The 23,106-nt window shown below is 39.8% G+C and overlaps 1 protein-coding gene across 1 annotated transcript in view; it reads left to right on the forward strand.

Moving 5' to 3' along the window:
• tln1 (talin 1) overlaps positions 1-23,106 on the forward strand; it is an 83,632-nt gene that overhangs the window by 30,033 nt on the left and 30,493 nt on the right. Inside the window, exons 3-27 of the mRNA XM_053476223.1 lie at positions 4,119-4,281; positions 5,432-5,529; positions 6,554-6,683; positions 6,820-6,972; positions 7,244-7,386; positions 9,608-9,735; positions 11,024-11,084; positions 11,582-11,686; positions 11,863-12,018; positions 13,000-13,101; positions 14,386-14,462; positions 14,872-15,052; positions 15,655-15,768; positions 15,889-15,997; positions 16,191-16,399; positions 16,488-16,586; positions 18,513-18,680; positions 18,883-19,177; positions 19,538-19,704; positions 20,094-20,222; positions 21,382-21,495; positions 21,777-21,890; positions 21,999-22,133; positions 22,291-22,419; positions 22,986-23,088. Coding sequence (XP_053332198.1) covers positions 4,152-4,281; positions 5,432-5,529; positions 6,554-6,683; positions 6,820-6,972; positions 7,244-7,386; positions 9,608-9,735; positions 11,024-11,084; positions 11,582-11,686; positions 11,863-12,018; positions 13,000-13,101; positions 14,386-14,462; positions 14,872-15,052; positions 15,655-15,768; positions 15,889-15,997; positions 16,191-16,399; positions 16,488-16,586; positions 18,513-18,680; positions 18,883-19,177; positions 19,538-19,704; positions 20,094-20,222; positions 21,382-21,495; positions 21,777-21,890; positions 21,999-22,133; positions 22,291-22,419; positions 22,986-23,088 — 3,349 coding nt within the window. The 5' untranslated portion in view covers positions 4,119-4,151. The remainder of the gene's footprint in view (positions 1-4,118; positions 4,282-5,431; positions 5,530-6,553; positions 6,684-6,819; positions 6,973-7,243; positions 7,387-9,607; positions 9,736-11,023; positions 11,085-11,581; positions 11,687-11,862; positions 12,019-12,999; positions 13,102-14,385; positions 14,463-14,871; positions 15,053-15,654; positions 15,769-15,888; positions 15,998-16,190; positions 16,400-16,487; positions 16,587-18,512; positions 18,681-18,882; positions 19,178-19,537; positions 19,705-20,093; positions 20,223-21,381; positions 21,496-21,776; positions 21,891-21,998; positions 22,134-22,290; positions 22,420-22,985; positions 23,089-23,106) is intronic.

The following is a 23,106-nucleotide window of genomic DNA, read 5'->3' on the forward strand; positions in this document are numbered from 1 at the left end:
CAGTTTCTTCCATCATGACTCGCATTCAAACAGAGCAGTAAATTCTATCTTCATAACCCTTACAAACAGTAGCCATCTGCATTCTCGTATCTTCGGGCGGTTTTGTTTTCTTTCTTGTCTTGTGACGTTTTTATGACTCCGCGCTGCTGCTGATGTGTGTGAGTGTTTCTGCAAGCGCAAGCTGCAACAGGACTTTAGGTTTCCTGACTCTTTGAATAGATCAAGTGGTTAGCATGTGCTTAGCACAGTGGGGTGGTAGATTACCGTTTTACGATAAATGAAAGTCACAGACAGAAGAACACTGAGGAAGTTTTGTGCCGTGCTGTTTGACTCGAGGTTTATCGCTGGCCTGTACTCGTCTGGAAGCACATGTTGATGTGAAATTATTACATGGCTATAGCTGTTTATTATTATCAAAATAGTGTACAGTAAATCAGTACGGTTTAACTACTTGGGTTTAAGCTACTACGCAATTTCTTTGGGCAGGATTTTATCCCATGTTATTCTCTAAAGAACAGTTATCTTAGTTTGAATAAAAATGCATCACCATTCACTAGTTAGGTATTTGTTATGCCCTGCGTCCACATGAAGTCAGAACAAAAGTATGAAAGACAAGCAGAGTCTGGCTGCGTTTGGATTTAGAAAGCAGTGTGCAGGTCACGTGTGTGTTAAAAGCCAGCGTTTATCACTTTCAGGTCAGGAAAGAGAAAACACATATGAAAGTTGCAAAGGTACAGTACATTTGATGTACAACTCTTTTAAAACAATAAATGACAGTAGATATGCATCAGGTACCTTGGGTTTACACATCAACCCAGGAGTGACATTACATGCCTAAAAAGTTTTAGTTTTCGTTTCCTCATAAATATAACATGTAAAATTATGTATCATCAAGTTGTTATAAAGTGTCAAAGACACAAAGTAAAACGTGAACAACAAAAAGTGTCTTAGAAAATTGAAATGAATGTATTGTTTTCTGTGAATGAGTGAGCAGAATGATTATCATTCGTTTTTAAAGTAAAACCTCTACAAGGCTACAAGATCCAGGTCACAAATGTCTTGTACACAAATGTGTTTTTAGGGACTTATTTTTTTAATTTTATTTATTTTTTGTTTGTTTAAAATGACATCACGTTAACAGATGTGTTTTCTTTGCACAAAATTTCTTTTTCTATCGCAGACCACATAGACCTACTTTCACATACGGTATGCTGCAACCAACAGTTATTGTAATTAATGATTACGAGAACACCTGTCACGCAGAGTAATACATGAAGGTAACATAACTATTATCAGAGCCAGTGGAAAGGCTGTCGTCCAATCAGATCGCTCGGTTATATAATACATTGACAGAATTGACAGAACAGTCCAGAGGTGGTCTAATGATCGAGTGGTCTCCAGCCACCACAGCAGCTACTCCAGTCAAATAGAAGTGCACAAGTGACCCACCCCAACTTGTATACCTGTACCGATGCTGTTCTTGTTAATCAGGTGTTGACAAAAATTTAATTATAGCCCTTGTTTCACTTGACCCAGGTACATAATGAGATGATAGAACTAATGCACAGGGACAGTAAAGCTTACACGAGGGGACACATCCTGGCAAATAGTTTATACAGCTGTGTCCACAAGATTTACATACCCTAATTAGAAGCTATCCCTAGGGTTTTAAGGGTATGACACTTGTCTGTTTTCACACTTTATTTGTTTTTGCTCGTTAAACCCAAAACCACTAGACTGAAAAGTTCACCCAGTCTGGGAACCTGCTGGAGTTTCATTTCAAAAACTAGGAAGTAAACCTGTATATACTAATGCCAAAAAAGTGTTAGACGTGTTGTGCAGTATGTTACAGTGAGGTCCTAGCAAGCACTTGACATGGTGACGGTAAAACATACCCTTACACACACACACACACACACACACACACACACACACACACACACACACACACACACACACACACACACACACACACACACACCCCATGAGAGCCCTCTTAAAGCTGCAGCTGTGAAAATCATGTGATGAGTCTGCTATGAAGTCTACCCTCTCATCCCTTTCCCTAAATTTAGGGACGGCATTGCTGGGGCTGAGCAGCCGGAATGCAAGCAGACCCCCTCCATAGAACCCGTGCTGACCGTCAGGAGAACATAGCTGTGGAGAGAGCGCCGTAGAGGCTGATGAGATTCCTGTGGCATAAGTAACTGAGAAAACCCAGCACGCTGCTGCTCTCAAGTGCACCGCGCAACAATAGCAGCCGTTGGCCGGCGCTCCTTTGGAGTTTGTGCCAAATTGTGAAATGTTCATTGTGTTCGAACTTCACCGAGTTGAGAAGTGTTAAACGTTCGGGTTAACCTCAGTGTTCAAAGACCTACATGCTGTCTGGCCTCAGAAACAAACCCAAATGGAGAACGTTTATTTCACGAGGGCTTAAAGAGGAGAGGTTTCTTTTTTTTTTTTTTTTATTGCGTGGTTTGTAGTTCTCACTTTGAGACTTAAAATGGTTCCTCTGCGTCTGAGTTCTTCCTCTTTTAGCGAATGGCGTTAAAAGCGAGGCCGTGCTTGCAAGTGCATTTCCACAACGCAGAGAGCATGAAGCATAGCTCGTCCGTATTATGTACGACTAAATTTGGTCGCACCTTAAGTCGCATCCTCGTTGCACTTTGCACAAGGTTGGGTCAGATTCTCCTGACTTGTCGAAGGTAAAATTCTGAAAGCAGTGGTGAGATTTTAGATACCGCTGTTAGGTTTTGGCAGTGCTTTTGTTTTTGTTATCATCGCTTTTTTTTGCTCGTATTCTTCGGCATTCCTGATCCTGCATGTTTTAGGGATAAGCTGAGGTGAGGGAGTGTGCCACAAGTTTAAAGCTTTTGTAAATCTTTTGTAAAAAATTTTGTTATTTTTCAGTCATATTACTAAGCACAAACTGGTCACTGAATAGCTATGGGTTTTAAATTTGATACATCACGCTCCCTTAATTCCCACTAAACTGGTTTATTTCTATTGCGCCACGTTTTCTGCTTACAAGAATTGTTTTTTCATTATTAAACTTGATCTCTTTGCAGCTCCACAGAGTCAAATAATCAATGCTTGAAACGTGATGTGTAAAAGAGACTCTGAGGACACTGACAAGGAGACAAGATCCACAAGGTCCAGCATGTTGCTGTTCAGTGATATAATTTCAGAGAAACAAAAAAGTCTTAACATTATGAAAGCCTGAAGCTCTCAGTCTCCAATTTGTGTAAATGGGTGGTTTATTGTCAAGCAGTGTGTCTTAGTTTTGTCCTTTAGGGCCATTTTTATTCTAATCAGTTTGAATTAATAAATGTCCTGCTTTGTGAAACACTTTCTTCCTCTTTGCTGTTCAAAAAAGGAAGCCAAGTCTTATTTTAAAATTAGCGATCTTAAGGGGAAGTAAACATCATTTAGGCCAGACCCATGCACCATTTCCACTGGGCGGAGAGCAGATAGGTTTCTGTGATTAAGAAAACAATGACATTGATGTTTTAAGGCATCATCAATTTCAGGCAAGCGAACAATATAGAAATTTTGGTATGTCATGAATTAATGTTGACCGTGAAGTGTATGGCTGTATTTTTAATTCTCTCAACAAGGAAAAGATGTGTTTATGTGTAATGTGACCAACAACTTTTCCATTGTACAGGATTCACGGTTCAGTAACAAATTTGAAACCAGGGACCATCTATGTGCTGATCGAAGCGAAACCAAAAAAATTCAAAATAATTGAAATGCGAGCACAGAATTTATAAGATATTGTTGACCGTCAAGAGGAACACAGTTTTGTATTTGTGTATTTTGGTTCTAATTGTAAAATGCATTCTGTACTACTATCACTATCGCTTTAGACACTTGGAGATCAGGAACACATATGTATATGTATATATATATATATCTGTTATTAATTGGTATTTGGTGGTTTTTATTTAAATCAGATATGTTTTTTTAAAATCAGATCTGGGTTAAAAAAAATGTCAGGTTAAACTGCGATACCACCGATACCACTAAAGATAATTGAGCTGAAGTGAAGCAGTTCCTCTTACTGACATTACATGTTCTGGTTCCTTTAAACATTTTTGTTTTGTTTTGTTTTACTGCAGGTGTAACGGTGACCCAGACACACAAGCGCAGTCATGGTGGCGCTATCACTAAAGATCGGGGTGGGAAATGTGGTTAAAACAATGCAGTTCGAGCCCTCCACCATGGTGTACGACGCCTGTCGCATCATCCGGGAGAGAGTTCCTGAGGCGCAGCTCGGCCAACGTGAGTGTTTCCTGACACACACACACACACACACGCAAGCACCCCACTCCTGTAGATATAAAACCCAAGCAGCAGATGTTGAACACATGCTTCAGTCCTGTATTTTAGATATTGAATTAGCTTGCCAGTAATAAACAGGTAATCTGTAACGGTTCTCTTCCTGAAATTTCCTTTTCAGTGATTCTGTAAAGAAACTGTCTTTTGCTATTTTTTTATGGCTTAAACCCAAAGTGTTGCTCCAGGGTCATGACTCTGGATATCAGGAGTTTGATTCGTCAGAACAGGAGTGCTAAATTCAGGCTACAGCTTATGTACTACTATATTTGACTTAGTTGTATTCCAAGCAAGACCTCAGTCCTAAGCTTAAAGTATTCAAGGAACCTCCGGTCCAGTAACCTCAGTTACTCTTGTAGAACAAGTCCTGATTCCACCCACCTCCTTCTCCTCCTCCTTCTTCTTCTTCTTCTTCTAGTTTCCACGAAAGCCCCTCCTATAGGAAAAAACGAGTGGGGCAGGCTCCGCCAAAATTTAAAATATCCCAGAATAGAAAATGCAACTTCAGAGTTTTTAACAAAGCCGCTTTTTTTTCCCTCTCCTCTATGATCAGGGTGTGGCCGGCTCTCCAGTCTTACATAATAACTTCCCGCTAGATGCAGTTTGTGTTATTCTTGTCCAAACCTGTGAGTAATTTTCCACTTTGAGCGCCTGTTTTTTGGCCAACGTCAACAACTAATATGGAATGTTCAGCATCTTAAACTAGCAGACTATAGAGACACTACACAGTCCCTGAGGGTGAGGGGAGAATTCTGATGCCGAATGGAGGGAAAAGTGATTGTAGCTATGCTTTTGTGGTTGAACATGAAGACTTATACCCAGGGATGTTAAGGGAGTGACTTGCATGATACCACCTTGAGGTATTTCTGGTGGTTATTGCAGTCTGTACATGTTAAAAGGGAAAGAGAGATGCATATTTTACAACCCTTTTAACACTTCACTGGTAATGATTTTTTATAAATATATTCTCCTGGCTTTATTAAAGCTGGTCTTGACACACTTGGACTTATTATTTTTTTATTCACCAAAGCTGTCAAACAGCCAGTACACAACACACATCAGTCGAATCAGCTCTGATTGTTCTTTCCTCCCCCAGCCAACGACTATGGCCTGTTCCTGTCAGATGACGACCCAAAGAAAGGCATTTGGCTGGAAGCAGGAAAAGCCCTGGACTATTACATGTTGAGAAACGGGGTGAGTCAGTCACTCAGAGGTAGGAATGTCTACTTGCTACCACATGTTTCCCCATTGAGAGGAAATGCACTACTGAGAAAAGGGGGATGACGATCTAGACCAGTGAGTGCTGTATTACTATTAGTGTGTGTGTTTATGCACACGTACTTAAACTCCAAGTAGGCTCACCTATTATTTATTTCATATTAATCAATCTTTCACGTGTTCAGTAACGCGTGAAAGATTGATTGCCATATTGTATGTTGTCACTGCAGTGATTAATGAAGTTCATTATCACAGTTGGCCCACAAAGCGGCAGTGGAGGGGGCGGGGCAGGCGGGCAAGCTTTGACATGAAAGCGGAAGTCAGCAAGCTTTTGAAATCTGCAAACTTTGTAAAAATAGTTTTCTACTTTTATGGCCGCACAGCTTGTCTTTAAAAAATTTTTTTTTATAGATTATGTCTGTTTATTTTGTCCGTGCAAAGCTGCGTTTGTAGTTGTGCAATAAGAACGAAAAGGCTGTTCACTGTATATATAGTATAATTAGTTTCTAAATTTAACTAATATTTTAGCTACACAAAGACTTTGCTAAGAAGCACATCTTCTCTTCACTTTAATAGAACATTAGCATCTGCTGAAAAAAGACTAGATTAGCAAATGAGAAGATTTTAGTTGTTGATTTTCTTGGAAAGGTGTAGTGGTTAGCATTGTGGCCTCGCACCTCCAGATTTAGATTATCGATTTCCACCTCGGGTCTCTGTGCGTGTGTGTGTGTGGGGTTTGCAGGTTGTGGGTTTTCTCCAGGCATTCCAACATGCGGATTAGGATGATAGAAATGACCAAGTAATTGCCCTTAGTGAGTGAATGAGCGTGTGTTCGATACAATGGATTGGCACCCTGTACCACGTGTATCCTGCCAGTTCCGAAGCGCTATATTAGTTGAACATCCTCATCATGTGTGAGTTTAGCCCCAGTGCAGCATTAATTATAATTGTAGGACATATTGGATTAAGTAAGTGTCTCTTGTCTTGACCGTATTTTTAGGATACGCTCGAATACAAGAAGAAACAGAGGCCACTCAAGATCCGCATGCTGGACGGGACAGTGAAAACGGTTATGGTGGACGACTCCAAAATCGTTACCGACTTGCTCATGACCATCTGTGCCAGAATAGGTAAGCCTAGTGATACAGGTGTGTGTCCACTTATGCCGGTATGAACATGTGGAATCCCTTATCATGTTTGTATTGAACCTTAATATCGAGTATGATTTTGTGCGGCTGGAGTATGTTGATTCGATTCACTCCTCAGGCATTACAAACCATGATGAGTACTCCCTGGTGCGTGATATTGGTGAGGAAAAGAAGGAGGAGACCACAGGGACTCTGAAGAGAGACAAAACCCTCCTGAGGGACGACAAAAAGATGGAGAAACTCAAGCAGAAGCTCCACACTGACGATGAGTGTATGTCAGATTGTCACTGCACCAGAATCTTAAATCTCCACAGTTTTTTTATTTATTTAAAATTTATTTTTAAATGACCCAATTTAAACATTTTAAAATTGGATAGAAGACTATATGAGACGTTAATGCTTTTTTTGTAAAGCCTAAATTATTAATCACATAAGCAACAAATTTCATTGTAGTTAAAAACGAAATACAGTATCAGAAGCTCTTATTTGATAGAAATCAGTGGATGTTAAGTGTAAAGTCTTGTGCTGCTTCGTGTGTTTAGTGAACTGGCTGGACCACGGGCGAACGCTGCGTGAGCAGGGCGTGGAGGAGACAGAGATGCTACTCCTCAGGAGGAAGTTCTTCTACTCGGACCAGAATGTAGACTCCAGAGACCCGGTTCAGCTCAACCTGCTCTACGTACAGGTACGCAATCCAACAGCACAATATGGAAAACAGCTTTCCAGAATGTCATGCAGTTTCGCTCTAATAAAGACGTAACAGTTATGATGGTTCGAATTGAATTTGATTTTTATTCATTACAGTATATGGGACACTGATGCACTTGAAGCTATGAACGTGTTTGATGCTGACTTGCTCTTTTAACCGTGCACTCGTGTTACTCTACATGATGGGTGCATCGTTTCATGCACTTCCCTTTTTACCCTGATGCACTGCATGCTTATTTAGCATAATAACTTTTCACTGTACTTATTTATAATAAGTGCTATATTATATCGACTGTTCTGTTTTTTTTAATGAAATTAAAATTGCATCATGTCATGACAGTTCACCTTTATAATTACAAGCGACTTTTATCACACGTCTGTCCTCTGCAATGGCAAGCTTGCTCATGTCGATAAATCTTTGCTCACGCCATCTGGGTTAAAACACATTCTAAGTTATTTTGACCGTTCATTCATTTCAACTAATGGAAGCAATTTTGGTAAAAATGTTTTTTTTTTTTTAAAGAATATGTTTGGGATTTTGCTCTGGAGGGAGAGCAAGCAGTTTGAGCACCACTGATGTCAGCGCAAACGTAAAAGTTCACATAAACTCGAATCTGCTTGTTCTCATTCAGGTCACATGTATGAAATCTAGGACCACACTCGGTTTTGATCTAAAAAAACATCAAACAGCCCTAAAAAAAGTAGATGTGTGTCACATTGGGGAAAAATAAAGTATAAAAAACAGAATTTAGAATTTCTATATATTATTTTTAACACCATTTTTTTTAGTTACCACAGTAACATGGGTTAGGTTATATTTATCGCAAGTAAAGTGCAAGTGATGCCTTTATGCATTTTAGTCCAGTCACCAGTACAGCTGAAATATATGTATACTCAGCAAAAAAAAAAAAAAGTCCTCTGACTTTCAACTGTTTTTACTTACAGTAAACTTATTTTGTAAATATTTGTATGAACACTAAAAGAGTCCACACCATAAGACATAAACTAAAAATGTTTTACAATGTCTCCCTGAATGAAGGGAGGCTCAAAATCAAAAGTACCAGTCAGTATCTGGTGTGGCCACCAGCTGCTTGAAGTACTGCAGTGCATCTCCTCCTCATGGACTGCCTATTGCGGACAGTCTGAGCACTGATGGAGGGATTGTGTGTTCCTGGTGTGACTCGGGCAGTTGTTGTGGCCATCCTGTACCTGTCACGCAAGTGTGATATTCGGATGTACCGATCCTGTGCAGGTGTTGTTACACGTGGTCTTCCACTGCGAGGATGATCAGCTTTCCTTCCTGTCTCCCTGTAGCGCTGTCTTAGGCGTCTCACAGTGCGAACATGGCAATTTATTGCCCTAGCCACATCAGCAGTCCTCATGCCTCCCTGCAGCATGCCTAATGCACGTTCACGCAGATGAGCAGGGACCCTGGGCATCTTTCTTTGGTTGTTTTTCACAGTCGGTAGACAAGTCTCTTTAGTGTCCTGCGTTTTTAGAACTGTGACCTTAAATGCCTACTTTCTGTAAGCTGTTAAGGTCTTAATGACCATTCCACAGGTGCATGTTAATTAATTGATTATGATTAATTGAACATGCATGGAAAACATTGTTTAAACCCTTTACAATGAAGATCTGTAAAGTTATTTGGATTTTTACAACACTATTGTTGAAATACACAGTCCTGAAAAATGGATGCTTATATATATGTGTGTATGTGTGTATGTGTGTGTGTGTGGGGGTGGGTTGGGGGTGGTGCAGGATTAGCTCAGTGGTTAAAGCATTGGACTACGGTTCGGAAGATCCCAGGTTCAAACCCCACAACCACCAAGTTGCCACTGTTGGGCCCTTGAGCAAGGCCCTTTACCCTCAACTGCTCAGATGTGTAATGAGATTAAAATGTAAGTCGCTCTGGATAAGAGCGTCTGCCAAATGTGTGTGTGTGTGTGTGTGTGTGTGTGTGTGTGTGTGTGTGTGTGTGTGTGTGTGTGTGTGTGTGAGATAGTGAGAGAGAGAGAGCCAGGGGTAGCTCATTGGTTAAGGCATTGGACTACGGTTTGAAAGATCCCAGGTTTAAACCCCACAACCACCAAGTTGTTGGGCCCTTGACCAAGGCCCTTAACATTCAACTGCGCAGATGCATAATGTATATTATATGTGTGTGTATATATATATAATTTTTTTTTTTTTAAACACAGGCACGAGATGACATTCTGAACGGATCCCATCCTGTCTCATTTGACAAAGCTTGTGAGTTTGCCGGGTACCAGTGTCAGATCCAGTTTGGTGACCATAATGAATCCAAACACAAACCAGGATTCCTCGAGTGAGTTTTTTTTTTTCATTCTTTCTTTTTTTTTCACCATATATTAATAATTTTTATTGATTTTATACAGGGATATAACAGGGTAAACATGTGATGTTTCAATACACATTTTATAACCCCTTATAAACCCATATAGCTCCCACTCCTCCCTGATTCCAAGCCGGCTTTACATGCATAAGAAGGCCAGGCATATTTAAAAAAAGCAAAGAAGAGAAAAAAAAGTGAAGCTGGAAGTTTTTTGGTTCTGCATGCAAAAAAAAAGAGAAAAAAAAATTACAAACAAACAATTAAATAGAAAGGGAATCAAACTATAAATGTATATTGTGGATATTAGGCCTTTACGCAGTGGGGACAAACAGAGGAGATTATCCATAAAATTTGCATTAAGAGCCTCAAAAAATTTGGTATTGAAGAGCTAATGAAGTGTCTTACTTGCAGATATCTGAAAAAATTAGAGTTGGGTAGGTTAAAACAATGCAAACCTCTAATCAACTAACAGATCTTTGAAAAGCTTAGTGCCCTTATTGTACCATTCCTGAAACACTGAATCATATAAAGAAGGTTGGAAGAGATAGTTAGAGACGATAGGACTGGAAAGAGAAAAGCCCAGAAGATTGATGTGCTTTCTGAACTGAGCCCATACTCCCAAGGTGTGCCTAATAACTGAATTATTGATTGATTTAATTGAGGAAATGGGGAGTGCATATCCAAAGAGTGCAAAGAGTGAACATTGTCCCAAGTCTTTTTTTGTTTGGTTCAACAATCTAATAGAATTGTCTTTCAAAAGGTGTTAGTTTCCTTGTAATTGTAATACCAAGATGGGTAAACTAATCACTATCCATTTTCACTATCTAGAAAGGGAGATGGTGTATTTCTGTTGTTAGTGCTGTATTATTTAGCAGAACCAGTTCATTTTTGCGCAAATTTTATTTATATCCTAAAGAATAGCTAAATTCACTAAGCAATGACAGCACATGTGGCAGTGAGGAAGTTTGATTTGATATAAAAAGTGGAAGATCATCTGCATAAAGAGAAACTTTATGTTCTTCTCCCTGCCTCCAAACCTCAGATATGTCCCTACAACTACGGAATGCGATTGCTAGTGGCTCAATGGCAAGTTTAAAGAGTAATAGGCTAAGAGGACACCCCTGACGAGTTCCCCACTGAAGGCTAAATGGTTGAGACTGCTTAGCATTTGTCTGAGGCAATAGCGCTTAAATATAATAATTTAGTGTTAAATGTTCAAAAATTTTAATGGTAATTCTTAATTTTTTTTATACTCCTCTAGTTTGAAGGAGTTCTTACCCAAAGAGTATGTAAAGAACAAAGGCGAGAAGAAGATTTTCCAGGTAAGTGGTTGTTGACGCATGTCCCTGGTTTGAGATCACTGTAGGGTCAAGCATAACCATGTGCACAGGGAATTGGCTGCTGCAGGCAGCTGTGCCTCCCCTCTTCTGTGCTTCAGCTATGGATGAAAGCACAGACTGAAAACATATGAGCTAGACTCAGTCAAATTCAAAAAAATCGCAGCAGCATCTTTTATTGTTCCCCAACCATTTCTTTTAATGGCACCGTAGAGCTTTCTCAAAAAAATGATAAAAGCACTAGGGGCCTGAAGCCGCATATGCCTTTTTTAATAGTTAGACTGAAAAAATGTGTATTAACCTAATACTTTTATACTTGGAATATTTGCAATGTCTATAATGTGTGTGGAGTGTTCACACACTCCCAGGACATCATTCATATTGTCTAATAGAAAATATCCGATCATCCTGGCACTCTGACTAATGCTGAATGGAAATAAGAGCTTTTGGATGTTAGACTGAGTTTTCTTTCCACCAATCAGGCGCACAAGAACTGCCAAAATATGACTGAGATTGAAGCCAAAGTCAGCTACGTCAAACTGGCCCGCTCTCTCAAAACCTACGGAGTGTCCTTCTTCTTAGTAAAGGTAAAATAACCAATTTATTACTTAACTTCTTTGAATGATGGATAATAGCAGACTTACACCCAAAGAGTTCCCTGCTTGTAAATGGTTTAGAAATACTTAGTCTGTTAAAAGACTCCATGGAGTGTGTGTGTGTGTGTGTGTGTGTGTGTGTGTGTGTGTGTGTCTCCACCCTGCAGGAAAAAATGAAAGGGAAAAACAAGCTGGTCCCTCGCCTGCTGGGCATCACCAAGGAGAGCGTGATGAGGGTGGACGAGAAGACCAAGGAGGTGATTCAGGAGTGGAGCCTGACAAACATCAAGCGCTGGGCTGCCTCCCCTAAAAGCTTCACCCTGGTAAGTGTGGAGTAAAAGATTTTAATCCTGCTGTGATTTTTGTTTGTTTTCCCCCATAGAAATGTGATTTCCATTTTTTTCCCTTATAGTATGTATTTTTTTTTCCCCCTGTAAATCCTGAATGTTTTGTTTTTGTTAATCGTTTAAGAAGAAAATGTTTCCTTAAGAATTATCTCATGCCGAGCCAAAGTGTCCTATGACCCATCTAATTATTTAATGGGGCTATAAACAAGTTCTGATCCACAGGACATGAAGAACAGAAAGTATTTAAAGGTCAAAAGAATGTTCAAGATTCTTTAGATGCAATAGTTTAACAGTTTTCTCTTCCCTGAAAAAGAAAAAAATTGCTGATCTACGGGTTCTGTTTATAATAATCATAAGAAGAAGAAGAAAAAGAAGAGGAAGAGAAAGATACAGTAAGCTAGAGATTCCTGAGGCGTATCCTCGATAGTTCTAATTTCCTGCTAGGGACTTTTTTTTTTTTTTGTCCTTTTCACATCATGAAAAAAAGAAGAGGCTATGTGCATGTTTATTTTTATTTTTCGACAGTCTAGGGAAATCTTCAGGAAACTATTTCCTGGCAGTTCACCAAAGAGCTGGAAGCTGGCTTTAAAGTTTGAAATGCACTCAGTATTAAGGCTGTGGCCTGCTCATAATCTTTCCTAAGCAGCGTCACAGTGTGAACAGAAGCTATCTGTGGGCAGCGGTCACGTCTGCGGGTTATTCTGTAAAGGATTTCCTTGCTTTTGGTTTTGGGAATGTTGAACAAGTCATTGTAATACATACGCTTTAAAAAAATCATAACTCCCCCTTAATAATAAAGATATTCATGATACATTATGCAGCAGAATTAAAATATGTACAGTGTTATAATTAGATGAAATTCAATTAGAAAAAGGAAGTTTACGAATCATAGAAGTGTTTTAATTTCTAAGATAGCTAAATAAATTATCTTGTGGACGCTATATATATATTTTTTAGGACTTTGGCGATTATCAAGACGGCTACTACTCTGTCCAGACCACTGAAGGAGAACAGATCGCACAGCTGATTGCTGGATACATCGACATCATCCTCAAAAAGGTTACTGGCACTAATGCATCTCACTCGCTGCATTTTGGGAAATAAGCCGTGATTCTGATTTCTGAGTTGTGTGTTGCTTTCTGTAGGGCCGTGTGAGCAATACTACTTTAATACACATGTTGACTTGGTTGCTCATCTTGGCCAGATACCAAATAAGCCAGGACAGGACATATGGTTGGAGCTAAAAATAGTGCAGACCATCGATTGGTCAAATGCAGCCATTCCAGACTCACCCTGACTATTCCTGAAATTCCTTTTCTTTCAGTATTATGTCCACTATCCAGTACATGGGGTGCAGTTGCAACTGTGTCTATTGATTGATTGCTATATTTGGTACTCCAGAAGATTAAGTACCATTTAGGTCTGCACATAAAGATGATTTAGCTTTCTCATCTATGTTGGCTGGACATTCCATACTTTTACATTGGATGTCTAAGTGTTTCTTCATCTCTCAGTGGATTAAAGATTTATAATTTTTTATTAAGCTGGAGAAAATTTTGTATACTTTACACTGAGAGGTTCTACAGTGCCGTGCTTTTAGAAATGGCAGCCATTTAATAAAATAAAAAAAAATTCCGGGTATTGCCTGATTTAATATATAAACTAGTTCATGCATTGGAATGTATGTATGACCCATTTGACACACATTCATTTAAGCCAGAGGGTGTGTCGTAGGCATGTGTGTTTTGTTACATTTTTTTCCTTTTTATATGGTGTTTTACATTTCTCGTGTTGTATAAAAATTATATACTTCATTCATCAACTTTCTTGACATTTTTATACATCATTGTTTGCAAAAATAAATACATTTACTTCCAGGATAGAAAATATTGCACATTGTTTTTCACTGCCTGCCGGATTGTTTTATTTTTCTTTTAAAATATTCAAACTAACTTTGTGCTAACTAGTTCACTATATGTTAACAGGTGTCACTTTTTCACTAGTAGCGTTATGACACACACACACAGGACATTCTTGAATTAGCGTTTCTATAGTGGTATTTATCCTACATTAATACTGTATATTTTTATTGGCTGTAACAAACCTGATGGTTTTCCAGTCAGTTTTTTTTCCCCCCGAAGGCTTTCCCCGAACAAGGTATTGTTTATGTAGCTTGTTTGTGTGAAGGTACCACCTCTGGTTCACAGAAGACAGTGAAATTCCACAACAAACCTGAATGCTTAGGAAGTAGAACAGCTTGACAGCAAAGTGCTTCTTTTAGGCTTCTGTTATGTGTAACATTGAAAAACTCACAGGAAGTAACCATGTAAACTCTGTCTACAGAAAAAGAGCAAAGACCACTTCGGATTGGAGGGAGATGAGGAGTCCACCATGTTGGAGGATTCTGTTTCACCTAAAAAGTAAGCATGATGGTACATGGCATCTACTCTGCCTGATGTGTGATGGCTAAATTTATTTTAGGATCATAGAAATGCCAGATTTAAAGCAACTGAGGTAGAGAATTTTTTTTTTTTTTTAATCCTTAAGCAGTTACCCAGCACCAGCTAGTGTTTCGTAGGGAAGACAGAATGAACAGATTTGCGAATGCAAAATTTAATGTAATGATGTTCTATTCAATTGTAAATTAAATGAGCATACATTTTGATGACTCTCCAAGCATTTTTTTTCCTCCCTTATATCTTTTGTGTTTTATCACCATAATTATTATAATGTACTGCAGCATACTCCCTGACTTAACTTATAATATTTGTTTGGTTTGAAGCAACATCGTATCGCATTTGTAACTTTCCTTGTGTGTGTCGCGTACAGATCGACACTGCTGCAGCAGCAGTTCAATAAGGTGGAAAGGGTGGAGACAGGCTCTGTTGCTCTGCCAGTCATCATGCGCCCAGGTGCAGGAGGTCCAGAGAGCTTCCAGATGGGCTCCATGCCCCAGGCCAAGCAGCAAATCACCAGCGGCCAAATGCACACAGGACACATGCCACCCCTGGTGAGCTCCCCAGCCGGATAACCCACTATGGGTTATAGCAGAACGTTACGCACTTGATACAGCTAATTAAACACTGACTGTTGTCTTTCGAATTTGTTTCATTCATTTTTCAGATATGAGACAGAAATCATCATCATGAAAAAAAAAACTCTTGTATTGATTGTATATCAGAATTAAATATAAAGAAATTCGTAAAATCTGTATCTTATACACGTAGTGTGTAAGTAGCAAAGTTAAATTCTGTGCTACTGAGCCTGTAGGACTTTTTTTCTTACCCATGTACTGTAGTGAGTATATAGTGAATAGGAAGCAAGTTTATATTCAACCTTATAATTTGTTTTGTGAAAGCAGGAAAGTTAAAGATGGCAGATCTTTGCATATATTCTGGGTTTCTACAGAAATTAAAAATGTAGATAAATATCAGAGACTAGAAAACATTGATAGCTGGAGGCAAGTCAGCTTGGGACTATGCAGTTTTTGCAGTCTGTTTCAGTATGTGTGCATTCAGCTGCTGAAACTCTTACCCAAATTAAATCAAAATGCGTTTATAGATCGCTTTAACAGACCTAGTGTAAAACCCTGAAATGCGTTTCTCCTGGCAGACTTCGGCTCAGCAGGCATTGACAGGCACAATTAACTCCAGTATGCAGGCAGTGCAGGCAGCCCAGGCCTCTTTGACTGACTTCGACAGCCTTCCACCACTGGGCACTGATGCGGTGAGAGAAATTATTATACTTCTTATTGTGCTCATTACACGCAGCACAGATTGCTATTTTAATTAATATTTCTGGTGACAGTCATAATTATGTCTTTGTTTTGTTTTTTTTGTTTGCAAGGCCTCTCAAGCCTGGAGGAAGAACAAAATGGACGAGTCCAAACATGAAATCCATTCTCAGGTGGATGCTATTACTGCAGGAACTGCATCTATGGTTAATCTCACTGCAGGTGAGTCTACATACACGCACACTAGTTTGTGTTTGCTACTTCAAACACTAAAGTAAATAGTGCTTTTATATTGGAATATTGTTTGCTACTGTATTTTAGTGCCAGTGTTCACAAAGTACACCTGGAATGTAATTAGAATATTTATATATATATATATATATATATATATATATATATATATAACGTTTCATAGGAGATCCAGCAGAGACGGATTACACGGCCGTCGGCTGCGCGGTGACCACCATCTCCTCCAACCTGACCGAAATGTCCAAGGGTGTAAAGTTGCTGGCGGCGCTGATGGAGGATGAGGGTGGAAACGGACAGCAGCTCCTGGGCGCCGCCCGTAACCTCGCCTGCGCGGTGTCAGACATGCTAAAGACCGCCCAGCCTTCCAGCGCTGAGGTACAACACTAAGTGTCTGATTCAGCACTTTAACGAACGGTCAATACCTCGAGACATGTAACATGAACATGAGTGTTTTCCTCCACAGCCTCGACAGAACCTCCTGCAGGCTGCAGGTAACGTGGGCCAGGCCAGTGGAGAGCTGCTGCAACAGATAGGAGAGAGCGACGCTGACCAGCAGTTCCAGGTGGGATACTTACTCACAGATGTACACACACACATCAATCAAAAGCATTCAAATAACTATATTTAACCTGAATTTTCTTTGTCATGGATTTTAACCAGTCCTTAGGCAGAGGATCATTCAGACACACGCGACGGATTCATCATTATAGTCAAATGCTGGTAACAAAAACGTCCTCAGAAGAAGAGTAATTCATTTTCAACAGCCAATCTTACTAATTCTTCCCTAATCACATTTAGTAACCCTAGCTGAAGATCACTCTTAATCATAATGAGAGCTACATATTATATAACTTAGGTCAACAATTTAGAGAACGTTTACTTCCTTGTTTTCTTGAGATTCAGTTTCAGCCAGAAGTTTTTTTTTTTTTTTTTTTTTTTTTAATCAAAACCAGGAAGTAAATTACTTGTGAGGTTAAAGTAATGTTGCACAATATACTGGTTGTTTATCACTCTTCCAAAGCCTGCCAAGCAAACCATGAACAAGCAAACCATGTTTTAAAAAGTAATGATTGATTAAATCAGAAATTTCATGAGTTTTTTTTTTTTTTTGGTGCATGCTTTGATAGTGTTATTATAAAATGTTCAATATATACACATATATTAAAATACATGTAATATTCTTACAACTTTTGTTCACATCTCAATGTGTATCGGTATAATATTTATCAGTTTTGTGCAACACTACTTTAAACATTTATAATTTGAACATCCAGTCTGTTCCTTCTTTTTATAATCGTTGGGTGAAAACATCTGGTGTGGGGTCTCTCTAATTGTCTAGTTTATACTGTAGATGTAATTTGCACACACAAAATATGTAAATCAGCAACAGTTGTACTGTCTGTAGGAATAACAATCTTTTTTGAAGAAGGTACAGGTAAAAAGTATTCTATTACCTAAATCATATTTTACGAGTAGAGAACCTTAGTGTGCATTAGTCACCCACGATAAAAGTATATTTAAATATTAATATCAGAGTGGTTTTCTGTATTTTTGCATTGGTAGTCTGTTTATTTAGTAGGATTTTTGTGTGTTTTGTGTTTTGAGTTGAGTGACAGTTGAAGCCCATGTAATAGTTACTGCTGCTACTGTTAGTAATAGCACTTTATATGCTGCTGCTGTTGTTATTATTGATATTTGTAAGCTGAGACAGCTCCTATCTTCTGAGTTCTCATTTCATTAAAATAGTCTTTTTACTTTAGAATCGATCGAATGAATATTTTAGCTGTTTACCTTTTTTCTCCCAGGAACTGCACTTCTATTCTTTGATAAATATGGCATTTTCATCCACAGTAAATATCGGGAGAGCTCCCTACTCGTTTTTAACATAACCTTATGACATGCCATTGTTGTGTATCTGTGCAGAGACAGCCTTATGAAAAGAATTCAAAGTGCCCAATAGATGCATCTGTCAGTCTTGGATTCTTCATTTATAATTTTTGGACCTTGGTTTACTTTTCAGTAACATGCTTTTATTACATTCTGTTATCTATGGCATCCTAGACTTTGTAAACAGTAAATAGAAAATGTAGACCCACAACTCCCACCAACTTTGGACATGGGACTGTTTTCAGCCAGTTCAAACAGCCTCTAGCAATAGGACTCGGGCGTTCTAGACTAGTTATACGTTTTGGGCATGGAACCCTAAACTGATGGGCTGTTTGATATCTTTAACACTGGATAATCTGTCTACTGTAATTTAGATGATAGACTGGTGAAAATGACAGTGCCTACTATATTTGAGTTGTTTTTGTTAATAATGTATACCAATATCACACAATTGGCTTAATTTGCAGTTGTGTTGACCAACTCGATCATCATAATCTAAACATGTCAATCAAAAAGCCCATTTAAACTCCCGCCTGTGTGAAACTAATCAGTGCTATCTGTACAGAAGACTAATAATGTGTGCATGTGTTGGTTCTTGCAGGACATGCTAATGAAGCTGGCTAAAGCTGTGGCTACAGCAGCAGCAACTCTGGTGCTGAAGGCAAAGAACGTGGCCCAGAAGACAGAAGACTCGGCCCAGCAAAACCGTGTCATCGCTGCTGCCACACAGTGTGCCCTTTCCACATCTCAGCTGGTGGCATGCACTCGGGTGAGGGGAAAAAAAAAAAATCATACTCGTACACAGGAAGACCGCAGACAGTCAGACTACTTACACCATCTTTCCAACTCATTTAATACTCAAATTTTATGGTTTGTGCAGTCATGCTTCATTGTGGCTTCAGGCACTTGGAGATATAATTCCATTGGACAGAAACACTGATTGAGCCAGATGCTTCTGTGTGCGTCTCCAGGTTGTGGCTCCTACCATCAGTTCCCCAGTATGTCAGGAGCAGCTGATCGAGGCAGGGAAACTGGTGGCTAAATCGGTTGAAGGCTGCGTAGAGGCATCCCAAGGGGCCACCAATGACGAGCAGCTGCTGAAACAAGTGGGTGCGGCTGCCACAGGTGTCACCCAGGCCCTTAACGAGCTGCTGCAGCACATCAAGCAGTACGCCAGCGGAGGCCAGCCGATCGGGCGCCATGGAGAGGCCACCGACCGCATTCTGGATGTAACTGAGAACATCTTCAGCTCCATGGGAGATGCAGGTGTGCCGAGGGAGATGTTTGTGGAAATATATCACCTAGTAAAGAGAAACCTAATGAAGTTTAGATGATAGTTGTGGTTGTTACCTCCAGTGTAATTTTAGGTCTATCTGTTTGCCTTCGAGACACTGACAGACATTGACATTGTGTATGCACACAGATGTTGTTTAAGGAATTGGGGCAAATCTGATCAACTCTGTGTGGCTAATTTCTGGTCCACGAAAATGTAAACTTGCGTAAATATATTGGCTTGTTATGAGTCTAGAAACACTTTTAAAAAATTATAAACTGGAGTTGTATTTTATATATTTTAACTGCAGTACTCAGACTAAGCTCTCTCTCTCTTCCCGATGATTTGTGAAGGTGAGATGGTGAGACAGGCTCGGATCCTGGCCCAGGCCACCTCCGACCTGGTCAACGCCATTAAAGCAGACGCAGAGGGAGAAACAGACCTGGAAAATTCCCGTAAACTGCTCTCAGCTGCGAAGCTTCTTGCTGATGCAACTGCCAAGATGGTGGAAGCTGCCAAGGTGCGTGACCCGAGATAAAGGGTGCTGTTTGTATGACTACATCCAGAGCTAAGGATTTATGGATGCAGAGCAGATGTTTTCTTACCAAAGCACGTTTAATGAAAGAATGACTTACAAGTCCAATCCTGTTAAGTTTTTTAAGACAGCTAGAGACGTGGTAGGGTAAAAGCTTGTTAATAAAATCCAGATTTAATGGGGAATTAAAGTTTTTTAGGTAGAATTGAATTATTGGCGAATTGGTTTCACATGTACATCTGTATTTCATGAATTTGATTGGTGCTTGTCTATAAATCAATATCACACACTAAAGTAAATAACCGCAATAATGTGTGTGTGTGTGTGTGTGTGTGTGTGTGTGTGTGTGTGTGTGTGTGTGTGTGTGAACGCAGGGTGCTGCCGCTAACCCAGACAGTGAGGAGCAGCAGCAGAAGTTGCGTGAGGCTGCTGAGGGCCTGCGCATGGCCACCAATGCAGCAGCACAGAATGCCATCAAAAAGAGACTTGTCAACAAGCTGGAGGTAAACACAAATATAACACCAAACCAAATGTATATCAGTGTCATCTGTAATGTAATTTTGTTCCTCCCAAAAAAACATGGTCTTATCCCAATTCCATTTATGACCAATAAGTCTTAATCAGCTCACCTGTAACACTTTGCTTCTGTCCAATCTCCATTTTTCTTAAAATTACCACGTCCAATTAAACATAAACATAAGCTAAGACCTGCATGGATGAAGTGTATTATCACAGACAGATTATCTACTACATGATATGATTATCAATTTTGTAGAGATGATTATTTACTCCCAAGGCTTAAGACACATTGTCATATTCTGATTTTTTTACATGGGCTTATATTGAAAAAGGCAGGAATGCAAATATTTCTGAATAAAAACACGATGGAAATTCATTAGTACACATTTATGCTGGGTGTAAACGATGCTAACCGTAATATAGAACTAAAGAAAAAACCAGACATAAAAACTGGTTAATCAAACCTCAGACTGTTTGATTTATTTAAGACATGCTTTATGTAACTGATCAGGACGTGTCTGGGAACAAAGGAGCTGACATGAGAGGATATGCCTTAACATTGACATTGTTTTAATTTTTGCTTTTTCTTATCAGCATGCAAGAGCAAAAGACACAGAATGTACTAATCTTGCAATAAAAAAAAAAACCTTTGCTTCTGTAAAATCAGTGTGCTGGAAGTTTTATGTGGATGTTAACAAGAACAGCCAAATTACCAGAAGATACATGTTTGAACAGTGAAGCAAGTACTTCAAAATCCCAAATGAGGAAGCGGCATTTTGTGTTAAATTAAACGCCCTGAGGAGAGAGTTTTCATAGCATTTATTTGGCACAAAAAATAGAACAGATTGTGACATTATAGTATTTTTATGCGTAATTTAAATGGAGCAGTGTTATATTAATGCTGTTTCCACTCATTCTCATTTGTGTGAGATTTCAACTTAAAAAAAAACCTGCATGAACAGATAATCTTAAACAAATAGTCACAAAGACTGTGATTTCATCGCACCTTCATCGCATCTTGCGCTGTTGTGTAGTTCTACGCCACTGCCTTTGCATTGTTCTCATCAAATGACTGTAGCGCTGGCTTATGGTAAACATGTCTCTGATGTAAGGTTTCATGTTGTAATTCTTAATTTCCTGCAGAACGCTGCAAAGCAGGCCGCCGCAGCCGCAACGCAGACCATAGCAGCCGCCCAGCACGCCGCCTCATCAAACAAGAACCCTGCTGCACAGCAACAACTTGTACAGAGCTGCAAGGTAATTTCCTGTCTTTGCAGGATCATGACGAGGTCAAAGTTTACAGAATACCACAATTACATCTCCAGACATGCATTTCTAAGATCAGGTAAACCGGGCCATATACAGTAGGAAAGTAAAGTCGCTGAGACGCTTACATTTCTTTTCAGTCTGCATATTGTAATTGTTAGGTTTGTAAGACTGCATACTTCAGTGTATTAGCATCTAATCGTGCATAAGTAATGTGTAACACAAGTGCAACTTTCCATGATGTATTTCTGACACAAGTATTTGATCGACAGGGGGTGGCGGACCAGATCCCTCAGCTGGTGCAGGGAGTAAGAGGCAGCCAGGCGCAGCCAGACAGCCCCAGCGCTCAGCTCGCCCTAATCGGAGCCAGCCAGAACTTCCTTCAGGTTTTTTGCGCTGCTTAGTCTTTTCCTCCAAGAGCCTGTCCTTATTTTATTGAAGTGCGTCCGCAAGCGGACATCTTGGCTCATGGTGTCTGTTTTTCTCACTTTTAGCCTGGAGCCAAGATGGTGACCGCAGCCAAGGCTACAGTGCCCACTATTGGCGACCAGGCCTCTGCCATGCAGCTCAGTCAGTGTGCCAAAAATCTGGCCAGTGCGTTGGCTGAACTCCGCACAGCTGCTCAAAAGGTAATGCGAATACAAATGTGTATTTGTCTGTGAGTGATATTTCTCTTCTTTTCCAAGGACCACACTTTTGTTTTCACATTTCCTTGGTCCATCTGAACAACACTTTACTTTATGAATTACTGCAACTTCAAGTCCACTGTTTTTCCCCCCCCCCCAGGCTCAGGAAGCCTGCGGTCCTTTGGAAATTGATAACGCCCTGAACGCTGTGAGGGGTTTGGAGAAAGATATGCAGGAGGCTAAAGCCGCAGCAGCCGAAGGGAAACTCAGACCCCTTCCTGGAGAGACGGTATTCATCCTGTTCTCACTGTTTAAACTATACACACCATCGCTTAATTTTATGCATAGAGAGCTAAATAAATGAAGATGATATATCTGTGGTACAGGACTTTGATGGGGGAGGGGGGGGGGACATAAAAAAAAGACGATAAACAGAAAGTGAAAGAGAGAGACCATATTTCTGTTGTCTCTTGCTGTTAAGCGTTTATCATCTCGTCCCCAGTTTACAGTGCAGCATTTGTAACAGGCTCCCATGCTCTGTCACCACTCTGTCACACACTTCCTGTCACATGAGCAGCAGCAACAACACACACTTAGCTGCAGCCGTTGGAGGATTTCCTTTCAGCTAGTTATTGACTGTTTATCTGTGCTGCAGTTTTTTGAGGATGAGTAATGCAGTCAGCACTGATGACATTAAATATGTAGTTATAAGTTATCAAGCATTAAGACTGAGAAACAGATGAATGAGACCTGTCTGTATCCTAACACGTATTGTGAGCGTGATGAAAAAATATCTAAAAACAAACACTGACACAATTTTCATCAGTAAGTTGACGTCTTCTGTGTGTGTATCAGCTGGAGAAGTGCTCTCAGGACCTGGGCTCCAACACCAAGGCAGTGAGCTCTGCTGTTGCACAGCTACTGAGTGAAGCTACACAGGGCAATGAGAATTACACCGGTAAGGATTCTATCAGTG

The sequence above is a fragment of the Clarias gariepinus genome, chromosome 17 (assembly GCF_024256425.1).
Source record: "Clarias gariepinus isolate MV-2021 ecotype Netherlands chromosome 17, CGAR_prim_01v2, whole genome shotgun sequence".
NCBI lineage: Eukaryota > Metazoa > Chordata > Actinopteri > Siluriformes > Clariidae > Clarias > Clarias gariepinus.